This window comes from Lissotriton vulgaris, chromosome 9 (genome assembly GCF_964263255.1).
Source record: "Lissotriton vulgaris chromosome 9, aLisVul1.2, whole genome shotgun sequence".
Taxonomy (NCBI): Eukaryota; Metazoa; Chordata; class Amphibia; order Caudata; family Salamandridae; genus Lissotriton; species Lissotriton vulgaris.
The window spans coordinates 834956914-834974663 of NC_141697.1; the positions used below are offsets into that span (position 1 = coordinate 834956914).

General features: G+C 51.1%; 1 protein-coding gene across 2 annotated transcripts in view; it reads right to left on the reverse strand.

Annotated features, from left to right (window-relative positions):
• LOC147692331 (uncharacterized) overlaps nucleotides 1-17750 on the reverse strand; it is a 583942-nt gene that overhangs the window by 458578 nt on the left and 107614 nt on the right. Inside the window, exon 2 of one of the 2 annotated variants that reach the window (XM_086938570.1) lies at nucleotides 14056-14242. The exons of the other annotated variant lie outside the window; for it this stretch is intronic. Coding sequence (XP_086794696.1) covers nucleotides 14056-14160 — 105 coding nt within the window. The 5' untranslated portion in view covers nucleotides 14161-14242. The remainder of the gene's footprint in view (nucleotides 1-14055; nucleotides 14243-17750) is intronic. 2 annotated transcript variants of the gene reach the window in all.

Here is a 17750-nt window from a genome sequence, read left to right on the forward strand (position 1 = left end):
GCATCGGGGCCGGGGGTGACACCATACGGACTGACGCCGGGGGGGTCGTGAGGTCCACCGGTGACGATCCAGAGCCCGACGAAGGTCCAGTGGGGTCCCGCGACACAAGGCCCAAAGGCGCCGGCGGGGTCAAGACCGCTTAACCTCGCGGCGCCGGGTCCGAAGGCGCCGGCGGTGTCGGGACCGGGGGGCCCTGCGGCGCCGGGCCCGAAGGCGCCGGCGGCGGCGGGGCCGAAGCACCCGAAGGCGTTGGGGCTAAAGCCCCCGACCCGCTAGGGGCCCCAGACGGGTCCGCTGGGCCCGGAGGCGCCGCGGAGCCCGTCGGAGGAGAAAGGGACCTCATGGCCATGAGGAAGCGCTCGATCTCCTCCGGCGTCGCGTTCTGCCCAGGGACCGGAAGGTGTGGGGCAGGTCGCGACGCCCGCGACTCTGAAAGAGCCGCGTGGGCGGTGTCACCCGAACCCCCGGCCGCGTCGGGGGGAGTCAGAAGAGCGATGACGCCTCTTCTACTTCTTGTGCTTCTTACCTGACGACTTCGACCCAGAGGGGTGGTGCCGACTCCCGGAGCTGTGGTGACTCCGTCCCCGCGACCTGTCCCTCGACCTCCCGTGGGACCGGGACCTCACGCCGCGCGGGCCGACTGCCGGAGTTTGAGTCGCCTGCGGGGCCGCTCCCGCCTGGCTTTCGAAGAGAGGGCCCGGCAGTCGGAGCAGGCCTCGTCGTCGTGGTCGACGCCCAGACAAGTTAGGCACAGGTGGTGCGGATCCGTGACCGACATCGTGCGGTCGCAATCCTCATAGTGCTTGAAACCAGGCATCCCTACGGCACTGATCGGAGTCGAGAAGACTTCGAACAATGATCAAAAACCAAAAAAGTTGGTCAAAAAATGACTAAGGGTCACTGCTTTTTCCCAGATCTGCGCTTGCTGGTGCGGAAAAAAGAAGAACTGACGTCAGCACGCGGAGGCGGCGTCTAAGTACTCCGACGACGTCATCACGGCGCCCACGACGCCGACGACGGACGCGGAGCCGCAGACGACGCCTACCGACGCGCAAGGGTACTGCTACGCAAAAGTTTCCGGATCCAGTCTGACGCCTGGGGATATTCTAAGGTAAGGAATCTATCACTAACGTGTCTCTTTCAGATATAAGGTGAGGAATAGGAACAATGTGTCCTTCAAGCTTGAAAAACACAGCCAATAAATAGCTTTTTTGCCCACTCAGCTGTTGTGGATTGTTGTTCCCTTCCACTCCAGACGTCTCTGGGGAAATGTGAGTAGGGGTCTCGGAGAATAGTACGACTGAACTACTCCGATTTGACCATTAAATAAGCATCCAACCAACGTTGGCTGACATGACACCCCACGTTAAGAAACATCTTTCGTACTCACACACTAATGAGCTGTAAAATGAAATCTGTGTGTTTAAATTTATGAGAAATGTTAGACGGACCGGGAGGGTCGGCCGAGGTTACGGGGAGAGGTCTCCAGGGAGAGCCGTCTCCAACGACTGTACAGATAAGTAACTTCCCCCCCACAGACGGACACCACACAAGGTTGAAGGTTAACGAGACTTTATATGCAATTCTTAAGTTACGATGATGGATACAAGGAGGTCTGGACTCAGGGGTCCCCTCGGTTCTAGTCTTTGGTTGAGGAAAGGGGTAGCGGGACAGTCTTAGTTACCAATGAGTACAAAATAGCTCTCAATCCTCGAGCTCGGCGTTCTAGATGATCGGGCCGTGGAGGAGCCAAGCAGGTCCCGAGATGGATGAAGGAAGGACGACGGTCCGCGGCGGAGCCTGCAGGTCCCGGTGGAAGATGACGGTTACAACGGTCCGCGGCCACGCCAGCAGATCCCGACGACGATGAAGGATGAAGGTTACGACGGCTGTGGCAGCGCCAACAGGCAGGACGATGGTGCACAGGACAGAGCTATGGCAGCGCCAGTAGTCCGTCCAGGATGAGTTCCTCTTTACGTCTCTCGACTCCAAGATACAACTGCCTTCCTGCTCTGGAGTTGCCCCAGTTATAGGGCTGGCGTGCTTTGATGTCCGGACCCTCGCACTTGGAGGTCGGGAGGTCCGGGATGGGGGAGTCCAGACACCCAGCAGGGGGGTGGAGCCAGCGCCCGGGGAGGCGATGGGCGAGCGGCACTTGGTGGGGGAGAGCCATCGGCACCTCTTTCTCCCATTGACTTGCCAAGTAGCCCGCTCACCTCCTGGGTGGAGGGTGGTGCCGGAATGTCTGAGGCCGGGCCAGGCCCAGGGTTGAGGTCGATCGGGGGCCAGGCGGCCTCGTGGTGGAGTGTCCAAGATGGCGCCCCAGGCTGGGCGCGTGGGCCGGCAGTGGATCGGACCCACGAGGTCGGCAGGCTCGAGGGCAGGGGTCCCTGAGGGGACGGAGGACGTGCAATGGTGGTGTGTGGTACTTGCGGGACTGGGCTCGGGCCTGGTTGGGCCGGGGGAGAGCGGCCCTTCATGTGGCCTGTCCAACATGATGCGTCCCCCCCAGCTGAAGGCGGGGAGAGTTACCCATCCTCTTGGGGACTCTCCTCGTCGAGGCGGAAAAACCGGGACAGGCCATCCGCGTTGGCGTGATCTGGCCCAGGCCGGTGTTCGACTGTGAAGTCCATACCTTGCAAGGAGATGGACCAGCGTAGCAACTTTGGGTTCTCCCCCCGCATATGCATCAGCCATTGCAGGGGTCGGTGGTCGGTCTGCACCCGAAAGTGGGTGCCGAAAAGGTAGGGCCGGAGCTTCTTGAGGGCCCATACCACAGCGAAGGCTTCCCTCTCTATGGTGCTCCAGCGTTGCTCCCGTGGTAGGAGTCTCCGGCTGATGAAGGCCACCGGTTGATCAAGGCCTTCGGTGTTCACTTGAGACAGGACTGCCCCAATGCCCTGGTCGGAGGCGTCCGTCTGGACAACGAACTCCCGGCTGTAGTCTGGGGCCTGGAGCACAGGGGCGGAACACATGGCGGCCTTTAATTGTTCAAATGCAGTTTGACACTCTGGGGTCCAGGTGACTTTCTTGGGTTGGTTCTTTGACGTGAGTTCTGTGAGGGGCCCCACTATGGTACCATAGTCTTTTACGAACCTTCGGTAGTAGCCCGTGAGGCCCAGGAAGGCTCGTACCTCGGTTTGGGTGATGGGGGGCTGCCAGGCCTGGATGGCGGCAATTTTCAGCTGTAGCGGGGCCACTAGGCCGCTTCCCACCTGGTGTCCGAGGTAGGTTACAGACCCTTGCCCAATTTGACACTTGCTGGCCTTGATCGTGAGGCCAGCTCGCTGAAGGGCTTGCAGCACTGCTCGGAGGTGGTGGAGGTGCTCGGTCCAATGGTGGCTGTATACAGCGATGTCGTCTAGGTAGGCGGCGCTGAATCCTTCGAGCCCCGCTAGGACCTGATTGACGAGCCGTTGGAATGTTGCTGGGGCATTCTTCATGCCGAAGGGCATGACCGTGAAATGATAATGGCCATCGGGGGTGGAGAAGGCAGAACGTTCTTGCGCCCGGGGTGTGAGGCCGATCTGCCAATAGCCTGCTGTCAGGTCGAAGATGCTGAGGTAGCGGGCAGCTCCCATTCGGTCGACTAGTTCATCTGCCCGGGGGATGGGGTGCGCGTCTGTTCTGGTGACCGCATTCAAGCCCCGGTAGTCGACGCAGAACCGGAGTTCTGGTGTGGTGCCGGGGGCAGCTGCTTTGGGGACCAGTACGACAGGGCTGGCCCAGGGACTGTCTGAGGGCTCGATGACCCCGATCGTGAGCATCTTGGCTATTTCTTCCTGGATGCAGGCCCGTACCCGGTCTGGCACGCGGTAGGCCCGGTGGCGGATAGGGGGGCTGTCCCCGGTATCCACATCGTGCACACACCAGGAAGTGACACCCGGGGTGAGGGAGAACAGGCTGGCGAACTGTGATAGGAGGGCTTGACACTCCTGGCGTTGTTCTCTGGTGAGGGCCTCTGAGAGCCGGACCCCATCCACGGAGCCGTCTTGCTCTTGAGTCCGTAGGAGGTCAGGGAGAGGCTCGGAGTCTTCTTCAACCCCAGTGTCTGTGGCCATCAGGAGGCTGAGCTCTGTTCGCACAAAGTGGGGCTTTAGTCTGTTAGCGTGGAGGACCCGGAGAGGGTTCCGGGAGGATTCCATGTCGATGAGATAAGTGGCAGGACCCTTGCGCTCTATTACTTTGAAGGGCCCCGTCCATTTGTCTTGCAGGGCGCATGGCTCAGTGGGGGACATCACCCATACCTGTTGGCCAGGTTCGAATTCAATGGATGAGGCATTCTGGTCATACCATTTTTTCATGTCCTCTTGACTGGCCTCTAGGTTGGCCTTCGCCAGTTCTCTGAACCGCCGGGTCTGGTTGCGGAGGGTGAGGAGGTACCGGAAGACATCTGGAGGGTTCTTTAGCGGAGGCATCTCCCAGCCTTCTTTGACGAGACTGAGCGGCCCTCGCACTGGGTGTCCATATAGCAGTTCAAATGGGCTGAAGCCCAAGGATTTCTGGGGGACTTCTCGATACGCGAAGAGGAGGCACGGCAGCAGCACATCCCACTGGCGACGGAGGGGCTCTTCCAACCCCCCGATCATTCCCTTTAGCGTGCGGTTGAACCGCTCAACGAGTCCGTTCCCTTGAGGGTGATAGGGGGTTGTGAATCTGTAGGTGACCCCGCACTGTTGCCAGAGGGACTTCATGTATTTGGAAATAAAGTTCGTGCCTCGGTCGCTGACGACTTCTCGGGGGAAGCCCACACGGGAGAAGATCCCCATCAGGGCCCGGCCAACCACCGGGGCTGTCACAGTTCGCAGAGGAACAGCCTCAGGGTAGCGGGTGGCGTGGTCCACTAGCACCAGGATGAATCGATGGCCTTGTTTCGTGCGTGGGTCCAAGGGCCCCACAATGTCTATTCCGACTCTCTCAAACGGGGTAGTGACCACGGGAAAAGGTTGCAGGGGAGCCTTTAGTTTGCGGCCGCCCTTCCCACTGGCTTGGCACGTGGGGCAAGATCGGCAATGCTGGTGCACATCGTTTCTCATTTTGGGCCAGAAGAAGTGGGTCACTAGGCGACTGTAAGTTTTATCTTGTCCCAGGTGTCCTGCCAGAGGGACATCGTGGGCCAGGTTTAACAGGAAGTCTCTGAAACGGAGGGGTACCACTAGTACTCGGTTGCTCCCCAGCTCGGCGATTCTTTGCTCGCTGTACAGCAGATCATTGTCCCAGTAGACCCAATGAGTTCCGGGGGTATCCCCTGCGCTTTGGGCGAGCGCTTGCTGGCGGAGTCCCTCGAGGGAGGGACAGGTCTTCTGTTCTTTGCGAAATTGTTCTTGCGTGGGCCCCCCTTCTTGAGGCCACTGGTCGAGGTTAGCGAGGTCGGTAGGTTGAGCTGGTTCGGCGGGAATGTTACGGTCGGTGTTTTCGGCCGGGGCGACCGGAGGCGGTGGCGCCGGCCATTCGGGTTCTTCTGGCTGGTGGTTGGCACGGGCGGCCATGGAACGGGTGGTGACGCACGCCCAGTCTGGGACGCCCAACATCCCCAGGTGTTCCTTTCGCTCCACGGCGGCCCACGGAGAGCTTTCCAGGTCATTGCCCAGGAGGCAGTCTACGGGGGCATCGTCTCGGACCGTCACTTTCAACATGCCGGAGACCCCCCCCCACTCGAAGGGGACGCAGGCCATCCGACACAGGCTCTCCGAGTTATCGGCTGATCGTACCGGGCAGAGAATGTTCGGTAGATACTGTTCTGGGGCCACCAGGTGACAGCGGACGGCTGTTACACTGGCCCCGGTGTCACGAAGGGCTTCGGCCCGGTGTCCATTGATGCTCACCCATTGGCTGTACTTCTGGGTGTTAGCGGGTAGGGGGACCCGCGGGACCATGTCTTTCCCCCCTAAGCAGGCTAGAGTCATGGCGGCTGGCTCCCACTCTTGATGCTCTTGTTCGTACTCTTCCTGTTCCTCGGAGATCTGTTCTTCCCCTAGGGCTGCAGCGGCCACTTGGCGGGGTCTTGGGCTCTGGTACTGCGGGCAGTTTGGGTCGTTCGCATAGTGGCCGATTCGTTGACATCGGTGACACGTGACATTGGCTCTGTACCCCGGTCGCGCTGGGGTGCTGCCCCGGTTGGCCGGGGGGTGGTGTTGGTAGCGGGGGCGACCGGGGCGTTGTCTCTTCCTCGCCCTTGGCCCCCTCCTCCTCCTCTGGGTCGGTGCTGACCATTGTTGTTCCGGTTCTGTTCGTAGGACCCATTCCGGCCCACTCTGGTGATCTCCCACCGGTCAGCTTCGGCTGCGAGCTGCCGGGGATCCGTTAACTTGCTGTCGAGGAGGTGTTGGCGGAGTTCAATGAAGCAATTGTTCGACAGATGCTCCCATACCATCAGGTTAAATAGTTGCTCGTAGGTCGTGACGTTGCTTCCTCGGATCCAGCCCTCGAAGGCTCGGCTAAAGTATGTTACATAGTCCACCCAAGTTGTACCCGGGATGCGGGTGCAGTCTCGGAACCTCTGACGGTACATCTCGGGTGTGAGACCATAGCGGGTGAGGAGGGCCGCTTTCATATGGTCGTAGGAGGTCATCTGGTGGTCCGGGAGCTGTAGTAGGGTGTCGCGGCCCTCATTGAGGAATCTTCCCCAGAGACCGGCTCCCCAGTCGCTTCTATCGATCCGGTGTGCAGTCATAGCGATTTCATAGGCTTTAAACCATTGCTGGATGTCGTCCTCTCTGAAGTATTCTCGGACAACATCCTTGGGGATGTGTACCTTTTTGTCTGTGGCCCCTGGGGTGGGGGGTCGCTCGGGCACCCCTGCTTCCTTATTCTGCTTGCGTAGGTTGATCTCGGCTAGGTTTCGTTCGTGTTCGTACGCTAGTTTTTTTTCCTCGAGCTCCCTTTGTCTCTGTTTCTCCTCTCTTTCTTCTCGGAGACGCAGGTGCTCTAAGTTGATTTTTTGTTCGGCCAATTTAAGTTCAATGTCCATTTTAAGTCGGGCCATTTCTAGTTCGTGTAGTCGGGTCCTTTCTCTTTCCTGGATCTCGCCTTGCGAGAGACCCGTTCTTTGCCCTTCCGGGGCCGTGGTCGTTTTTTCTACGGTGCTTTGATCAGGGGTTCCGGCAGCCCCGGTTTCTGCCCAAGATTCTAGGGCATGCTTAAAATCGTCCTTGGTACTCAGTCCGGTGGTAGCGATACCCAGTTCGATGCAGAATTGTTTAAGTTCACGATGGTTGTACTCCTCCAATTTCTCCATTTGGAATTTCTCGGTTGATCCGCTCTCTTTCGTGGTCATTGTGACTTCGTCGTGGGGTGAGCTACTCTCTGTACGTTTATGCGGTGATTCGGATCGCGCCGCTGGCCACCAATGTTAGACGGACCGGGAGGGTCGGCCGAGGTTACGGGGAGAGGTCTCCAGGGAGAGCCGTCTCCAACGACTGTACAGATAAGTAACTTCCCCCCCACAGACGGACACCACACAAGGTTGAAGGTTAACGAGACTTTATATGCAATTCTTAAGTTACGATGATGGATACAAGGAGGTCTGGACTCAGGGGTCCCCTCGGTTCTAGTCTTTGGTTGAGGAAAGGGGTAGCGGGACAGTCTTAGTTACCAATGAGTACAAAATAGCTCTCAATCCTCGAGCTCGGCGTTCTAGATGATCGGGCCGTGGAGGAGCCAAGCAGGTCCCGAGATGGATGAAGGAAGGAAGACGGTCCGCGGCGGAGCCTGCAGGTCCCGGTGGAAGATGACGGTTACAACGGTCCGCGGCCACGCCAGCAGATCCCGACGACGATGAAGGATGAAGGTTACGACGGCTGTGGCAGCGCCAACAGGCAGGACGATGGTGCACAGGACAGAGCTATGGCAGCGCCAGTAGTCCGTCCAGGATGAGTTCCTCTTTACGTCTCTCGACTCCAAGATACAACTGCCTTCCTGCTCTGGAGTTGCCCCAGTTATAGGGCTGGCGTGCTTTGATGTCCGGACCCTCGCACTTGGAGGTCGGGAGGTCCGGGATGGGGGAGTCCAGACACCCAGCAGGGGGGTGGAGCCAGCGCCCGGGGAGGCGATGGGCGAGCGGCACTTGGTGGGGGAGAGCCATCGGCACCTCTTTCTCCCATTGACTTGCCAAGTAGCCCGCTCACCTCCTGGGTGGAGGGTGGTGCCGGAATGTCTGAGGCCGGGCCAGGCCCAGGGTTGAGGTCGATCGGGGGCCAGGCGGCCTCGTGGTGGAGTGTCCAAGATGGCGCCCCAGGCTGGGCGCGTGGGCCGGCAGTGGATCGGACCCACGAGGTCGGCAGGCTCGAGGGCAGGGGTCCCTGAGGGGACGGAGGACGTGCAATGGTGGTGTGTGGTACTTGCGGGACTGGGCTCGGGCCTGGTTGGGCCGGGGGAGAGCGGCCCTTCATGTGGCCTGTCCAACAAGAAATTTACGTCTGAAACTTTTTTTTTCAACAATGTGGTTACCACTCAATCACCTAAGGAAGAAGGAACTCAGATGGGTTTAAAAAACAAGCATTTGCAATGCAATAGGGTTCGCATGACTGAATGTTTAAGCTACTGGCGTTGCAAAGCATGCTGCTACACCAATAGCTCAAACTTTCAGTAATGGGAGTCCTATTGCATTGCAGATGCTGGTTCTAAAAGGTTTCATGTCTTAGAGATGGTGTGCTGTGACAAGCAAGCGGCGCTCAGGTCACAGCAGCAAGGGAAATGGTTGAAGAGGGTCAGACAGGACAGCGAGATCTCTTAACAGTGAACAGCAGGAGGGGGTGATTGGGCGATGGGGGAATAACAGGCTGCTCTGCGCGTTCAGAAAGGCAATAAATTGCTGTTCCAATGTGAAATGAAAATAAAAGTGGCACATACATAAACAATTAAAGGAGCGCTTAAAGTGAATGCTACCTGTGCTTGGCTTCTGCTCATGCACAGCAGCAGACGATACAACGTTAAGGAAGTTAGCTGGATGGCTGTATCCAAGCACACCCTTACATGAGGGTAACCTCCAAGTTCAGTGCCAAGCACAGAGCCTGGATTTAACTGGATCCGTGCTGTGCAACATGATCCACTATTAGGCCAGCCACAAGAACATATGAGGAGGATTTGCAGAGGTTTACCCTATCAACCCTCCTTTTAACAAGGTAGATCCTGCTTACCTTGTCCACCAATTCACCAAGAACTAAAAACATACATTCAACTTGAGAATGTCTTTGGCGTTTGACTTAATAAAACAGTAGGAAAAAGTATACAAAAAGGAGTGCAGTTTATAAATCTTTGTAACATTTACTAACAAAACCTCAAAGCATAGAGAGCAGCTGTCCCAATGTAGGAGAAAAGCTCATTAGTCTATTTTACACGTTTGCCCTCATAAAACATCTCTCATCGATTTTCATAAAGCGGGCGTGACTGTAATGCTGCTAAAAGAACACGTTTGGGCTCAATGACGAGCTATACGGACCCCAGGGCTTTAATAGTTCTCCCCACCATTTCTGTTTTAATCACATCAATAACAAATATAACATTTCAATGCCGACCAGCGTCTCCGATTGAAAAGGGTTGGAGCTGCTTTCTAAGTGACGCTGTTAATGTCTAGATGCGTATGCAAGCTAACACTTGTAAATACCGAATGTCTAGACTTAAATAAAAAACACAGCATGAAGGTTTCCACCAAACTAAGCAAGCAAAAGCATATGGAGCTTGTTAGGAGTTTCCAGATGCGGGCCGATTGCACAGTCATGCACACATAGGGCTGAGCCCGTGCAGGACCTGTCCCACTCTGGGACTGGGGCCGTGCCAAAGCACCTGGGGGCGTGTCCGTGGCGGGTGTGGCTCTGTCCACACTAGTGCTGCTCCAGGGGAAGGCCGCAGTCTCAGGGCTGGAGAGTGAGCAGAGACAGCAGCTCACTGTGCCAGGAGTGGAGTTTGGGCAGAGTGCAGCGGGGGTCCCACAGACACCCCCACCAGCACACTTGGCGCCCCGCCACCCTGTGCACCAGCACCCTGCGCACAACCTTGTGACCCCTCCACCCACTGACCGGCCACCCCCACAGTCATTCTGCGCTTTCACCTCTCTTATTCAGTGCCCCCCAAAAACCTGATAACTTCATTGTCACCTTACGCCCCCCGGGCCCCCATAACCAACCTCCTACACGCCATAACATACCTACACCAGCAGCATCCCTTGCTAACCTGCAGCAGGCGCCACCCCCTACCCTCACCACCGCCTGCTCCCCTCTCTGCTCCAAATAAAAAAAAATCCCTAGTTGGTGAGTGGGTCACCCCCTGCCGCCGCTCCATGGAAGTATTCGAGCCTGGACAGCCGTGAGCTCAGCACTGCTCCCTCCACGCACCCTCCGCGTCCTCTGCCCCAGACGCCACCGCTGCTGGCGACCCCCCTGCGCCTGCCATGAAGGACCCGGGCCCCCGGACCAGGGGGGTGCTCCTCATTAGCCTGGCCCTGGTGCTCTGGAACTGCACCTGGAGAGTGCAGGCGGCAGGTAAGGCTGGGAGATAGATGAGCGGCGCGCACTGTGTGATCCTCGGCAGAGTGTGGGTGGCATCAGCGACTTTTTGTCTGTCCTAGCTGGCAATGGTGTGAGAGGGTGGACGCGTCTTTTTAATTGTGTTTCTCGGATGGCATGGGTGTTTTGGGGGGGCTGAGGGCTGGTTGACTGCTCGGTGGCACAGGTGTAGGGGGCGCAGTCAGAACTCTGACGCTATCTTCCAGCTGGCATTGCACAGCGAGTTAAAAAAAATGCAGCGCAGCATCTCCTTGGTGACCGGCGGCTCCTCACCTCATCGTGGCAGCTGCTGGGAATCCGGGCGGGGGCAGCCATATTATGCCCGGAGTAAAGGTATCACCGTCGCCGGCCCGATTCGCAGCGAAAAACGGAAGTTCGGAAGAGTCACTCCTTTCGTGGGGCGGGACTTCCGCCTTCTGCGGGAAGCCCACGGAGTGGCTGCCCGAGAGGAGCCGTGGTGACGCGGGGCTCCCATGCCTGAGGGAGAGCCCCACGTTGGCTGCAGAAGTGAGGAGGGTCAGAAGTGGCTGCTGAGGCTGCCGTTGCAAGTGCGGGGCTCCCATGCGCGAGGTAAGCGGGTGTGCCAGGTCATGCTGAAGAGATGAGACCAGGGGAATCTGTAGTAATCAGGACAACACAGGTATGATGAAGCCAATGTAGGTTTATTCCAGTATAAACATGTGCAAATCTCACCAAAAGGTATATCAGCAGTCCTATGTATCCATCAACAGTCCCACTGGGAGCAGCCTGCTAGCTGCTCATCCCCATCCATCCAACTGTCACTCTGCTTCAGTCATCCAAGCATTCCACACTCAGCCCTCACACCAACATTCCACTCAGAACATTCACACAGGCTGAGCAGCTAGGGACAAGTTAACATAAGAGATAGATAGCAATGGGAGATTACTACATACCTCTTTCCTTATAAATGAAAGACGAAACTAAACACCTTGAAACTATAGACCTAAAAAATACAAGATAAGATAAATAATAAGAACGTCTTAAAACTACAAGCATAAATGTACAAGCTAAATACATACACCGAAGATCTTAAAACTGTAAACCTACCAGCATAAGATAAGTTGATAAACATGTACCCAACATCTTAAAACTGTACACCCAACAGCTAAAGATAAGTAATTTAGTCAAAAGATAAGTAACATAGTCAGTAAGCCGGGGATGACAAAAACGACATCACGAGAGGGGAAGCGACTACGAAAGATAAAGAGAGAAGAGAAAAGGTACATAATATAAAATATGAAATACCCATCTCCCCCTCTTAATAAAAGCAATAAATTGATGACGAAAATGTATATGATCCCATGTATGGAAAACTCCATGAAAAAAATGTGGAAAGAGGGACTGGGACCCAAATTCCTACCCCCACCCTAAACAGGGGATAACATGTATGAAAATGTAGACGATAGAGGGACTCATACCAAATATCCTGCCCCTACCCTTAACAGGGGACAACGTAAATGTGGACAGGAGGGACTATAACCAATGTCCTGCCCCTAGCCTAAACAGGGGACAACGTAAATGTAAATGTGGACAAGAGGGACTATAACCCAATGTCCTGCCCCTATAAAAAGGAACAACTAGTAATCATAAAAAGTCACCATATTTAAAAATAAGCCGTCCTGAGAACATAGGGACTTTCACCCTATGTCCTGCCCCACTACCAACTAAGGGACAACCTGTACAATGAAATGTGAGAGCTCTCCAATGAGAGGAGGCCAGCAATTCGTAAAACCAACAAGAAAAACCGTGCGGCGCAATGAGACTTATGCACGCAGGGACCCACCCCTGCAACCAGTCAAAACACCACTCTCGTGTAAGGGTACAAATGTAATTAAGCGTAAAATTGAACACAAAAATCCCAAAGCTTACCCTGACGTAGGGCCAACCCTCTTGTAAGGGAACACTCACCCCGTGTAAGGGTTCACCCCTGTGTAGAGGCCATGTGGACAAATTAATATGTAATTAATACTGTAAAACTGTACTTGAAAAAAGGAATCTTTATTATAGTAAAACTGTACTTGAAATAATAAATTAAATATTGCTACATACATATTGCAAAGTAAAATTATGACTTAAACACAGCAACTTCCAAAAGAAAATGTAAAAAATAGCCACTAGATGGCAGCATAGCACAGTACAGTGAATGCTGAAGAAATACATGAAAACTAGAATACACTATTCAACAATCCTACATAACACTCAAGACGAAAAATACTCCGATGAGCCTTCCAAGAATGTTTTTGCCATAGTGATAAATAAATGTCTTGATGTTGGAGTTTCCATTTAATGTTGCTGGAAATGCGCTCCAAATGTACATTGTATTTTAACAAAGATAAGTACCTGAAATAATTTGGATTCTCTACTACGCACCAGAGGTTACCAAAAAGTGATGATGTGAATAAAAACTTCCAACAAAGACTTCACGGTCAACCGGTCTTCTTTACTGAAAAAAGCAAGAAGTGACGTGGTTGGCAATGTGGGAATCCAGTACTTGAAATTGAAGAGAAGAATTGCCAGCCTTTAAGATGGCGGCACGTTTTCTGGCGCAGCGCCGGATGGCTCAAAGCAACAGCGTGTACCAAAACACCAGAGTGCAATGCTGCAGCGGATGCGTCACAATGAAGATCGTCGAGATGATGGAAAAATCACCAGAGGCTGCGCTGGACCCTAGTACTGCACCAAGGTGAGCGCAAGCAAAGTCTCTTTTGAATTTTAAATTAGCAGTTAGATAGGGCGGCAATCTCGAAGTCCTAACAAGCATTGAAAAAAACAAAGACAAAACATGCTTCACCTAACTCGTGACTCGTGACTCTGTTCCTGATGCATGCTGTTTCCCCACGATTTCCAAACAGTGAAAGTCAATAATACCACATGAAATACCAAAAACTCCTCATATTTTGAAATCTCAACGTGGAAAACGACCACAGCGTACTGTCCAATCTTGTGCAGGACCAACTGTAAAGTAAAGTGTTCATGTAGAAAGCACTGGTGACACATGAAAACTTTATGTAAGCACATCAGAGGCAGTGCACATATGATATAGATGCAGCCACAAACACATCCCTTACACAGAATCAGATAGAAAAGACCATTTAAAACTGTTTGCACACCTTCATGTGTAACTCGGTGGAAGTTCCAATATGAAATGACGGTTGGTCCAGTGCCTTTAGGTCTCAGACACACACAAGCAAAGTCAGACAGACTTTCCCTTGTACAAATGTACATGCGAGTCACACTCTGTACAGCAATCTTGAAGTAAAAGAAAAGGCTTACTGTGTGTGAAAGCTTACTCTGCGCAGCATCACTGTAGTAGGTGAAAAAGCTTACTGTACAGCATCCATGACGCATGTAGATGAAGTAGCCTCTTCAGATGGAATGCAGCACACTTGTATGGTAGCTGTCTGGTGTGAAGGACAGCACTTTTGTGTGGGGCTGTCCGGTGTGATGGACACCGGTGGGACTGCACAGCGCACTGTCTTTGTGCAAGTTTATTTTGTTTTATTTTAAGCTTAGTATCTTTAGAGGAAGGTACCTGTAAGGCCTCATGAATGTCTTTTCCATCACATCTTGTTCCATTTGGTTTGTTCAGTCGTCCGTTCCTTGTAGTATCTTTACTCCAGCGTATTGTAGAAATCATGATGAGGTTTCTCAGGACACTTGTACCCTCTGTTTTTGCGTAGGAACGTCTTTACCTCGTCGCCAAAAATAGGTGTAGTAATCTGGACAACACAGGTGATGATGAAGACAAGTAGCTTTATTGAAGAGTAGATAAAACAGGTAATAAAGTCTCTCCACAGTCCTAAGTATCAAAGTACAGTCCCACCGGGAGCAGCGTGCTAGCAGCTCAGCCCCATCCATCCAACTGTCACTCTGCTCCAGTCATCCAAGCATTCCACACTAGGCCCTCACACCAACATTCCTCTCAGAACATTCACACAGGCTGAGCAGCTAGGGACAAGTTAACATAAGAGATAGACAGCAATGAGAGGTTACTACAGAATCCTGTAGCAGCGAGAAAAGAGCCAGTTAAGTGGGGCTTACTTGTACCGTGGGGGCTTGTGCGTGTGGTTTTTTTTTGTGATTGAGTAGGCGTGCACTGGCTAGGGGCGGCTGCTATCTGTGTGTGTGTGCGTTCACAAGCACCAGCGTACACGTGCAAGTTGTAACAATGAAACAAACTTTAATTAACAGCAACGCTCACAGTGGATGCTAGCGCGTGTTCACGCGCGTGACCACATTTCCAGTCCGGCCTGCGCGTGCCCATCTCCTGTCTCGCATGAGAGGCAACTCAGTGACAATACTTCTCGCTGGGGACAGCGCTTCGCGCTGCATTCGCCAGGCTCGACCTAAAAAAAGCATGTTTATAGCACCTATCAGTCACAAAATGTATAACTCTTATGAGGCTATAGTACTCAAAGAACTAAAAGAAGTTTACAAGAAGCCCAATCCCAAAGTTTTTAACTTAAACACAAAAGAGGCAAGCAATCATTTAAGTAGCCAACAATTCTGACATTACAGGTTGTAAGGCAGACAAGGGCGGAGCACTGGTTATTCTTGATACTACCTTCTACAAACAAAGCGTTAATTAACATGTACATGATGAAACCACATACATGAAATTGCAAAAAAAAAACTACGAAAGAGTTTAACATTTCTAAGATTATTGTAGATAAAGCATGCAACATGGGTACCATTACTGAAAATGAAAGAAGATATCTTATACAAGATCACCCTAAAAGTCCACACTTCTATATGCTACCCAAGGTACACAAGAATTTACAGAAACCTCCATTTCGACCTATCGTGGCCACCAAAAATTCTATCCATTAACCAACAGGAAGATACCTCAACCGACATTTTCAAACAATGGAGCAGAGTATGTCTAAATATTTACGGGCTACCACCGATATTTAAAATATAATCAACATCATTGAATTTGAGGAAGACGGTGTACTAATGTTATGTACTATTGATTTATGTTCTCTTTGTACTTCCATCCCACACAACCAGGGAATTGACGAGGTTGAATAGTTTCTCATTAATCACACTACTGACGAGGATTTAAAAGTATTTCTATTAGAATTACTTCACTTTACTCTCTTCCACAGCTGGAATGATGAATACTATCTGCAACTGGCGGGAACATCAATGGGCAATTAAGCAGCACCATGCTATGCGAACTTTTTTATGCACAGATTTGAAATTGAGAACATCTTATCAAATCCCAATTGGTCTTGCAATTTACTAGTGTACTGGCGGTACATGGACAATACATTTTTATATGGAAAGGCCAAACATGTGACTTACTATTGGTTTTGAAAGATTTTAACTTCATTGATGACCATATCAATTTCACCAACACCATGAGCACCGAAAAAATTACATTTTTGGATGTATCAATCACAAGACACTGGAGCAGGTTTGAAAAGGATGTTTTTACCAAAAGCACAGATAGAAATATTATGCTTTATTTCAAAAGCTGCCGCCAAATTGCTCTTAAAAAACACTTACCTTATTGACAGTTATAATAAGTTAAAAGAATCTCGTAGAGAACGGAGGACTATGAAACTAACAAAATATAGATGATTACCAATTTAAAGAAAGGAAATATCCATTAAATGTAATTGAAAATTCAATAAAAATTGATTATCAAAAAAAATATGTAATTGAAAAAACAATCGAAAGAGCTATGACATTTGAGAGTCCAACTCTTGGTAAGTCAGAAAAGTGATTATACAAGCAATAGATCAGTGTTCATATCTAAATACTCGGAGAAGGAGTTATCAAATAAAAAAAAGACCATGTACAAATACAGGCCTATGATATGAAATGAGATAGACTTTAAAGGAATAATTTGACCATCTTCCAATGTTTGCCTACCAACACACTAAGAATTTGAAAGAATGGCTGTACAAATCACCTCAAGCCACGGTCACCATTCACAAAGGAACTACCCCATGCTTAAACTGTGTACATTGCAATAATATAATCAAAGAAAACAGTATGGCACACCTATCAGACTATACACCACAGCTACACGTGATTCTAAGAACTTGGTATACCTCTTGAAGTGCCTATGTGGACTCATATGTGGGCAAAATGGAACGAAAAATTAAACTTCGACTAACTGAACATAAAAGTAATATAAGGAATCACCTTGAGAAATCGCCTGTAGCGATGCATTTTACCATCAACAAACACAATGTTAGTCAATTAAGATCGTTGGTATTAGAAGTGGTTCCTTTAGGAATAGACAAGAAGAAGTTATTGCAACATGAGCTTTTTTGAATAAAAAAACTGGATGACTGCCACCCAAAGGGACTGAATGAAATGGTTGAGTACAGCTGTTTCCTTTGAATACTTATATGTAATAGAAGGTGATCTATTCCATAGATCAAGTGTAATACAGGACATAGTTATTGAATCTGCTAAACTTATAATTTCTTTGTACATTATTACTGTCAATGTTAACCATCCAGATGACATTGTCTAATTAGGAGTTAGAAAAACTAGACAATTGTGCGCTGAAGTGATTTTATTACTAGGACATGATCGAGAATCGTCATCAAGGGTTAACGTTTTGGACTTTACTTCTTTTTGTGCATTTTTTATTCTTACAAAATAATTTCTACACACACAGTAAGAACCTTTATGAAGTTAGATTGCAGAGTAAGACTACACTTGAACATCGTTGACGTTTTATCTATTGCATGGATTGAGTGCACTTTACACATTCATATATTCTAAAATTTGCCACCGTTTAGCACCTTGAGCTTCTTGCATGTTTTAAGATGGCGAACGGTTTTGATTTCTTTTTAAACTTCCGAACTTGCCAGTTTCTTTACCACTTCTGGGCACGCTGGGTCTGTTTACGTGTAACGACAAAGACACTGGGAATATCGTCGAACTAACCATACAGACCGCGAAAGGAAAGACACATGCACTTGAGCGCGCACAGTCCTCAGACCAACGATAAAGCTGACAGATGCACTGATTCTTTTTGGTTTTACTTCACACAGACTTGCGTAACGGCGAAAAAACTTTCCTTATTATTGATACCGGAGTATACCATCCTTGTTATTCCGGTATGTTTTTTGCACTATTTATGAGGATGATTTAAGGGTGACCGATCCCAATAGCATGTTATAATTTTGACGCACGCCTTTCACTTCTACTCCGAATGAATTTTCTGGACTTCACAAACTAGGGATGCTACACGCAGCACAA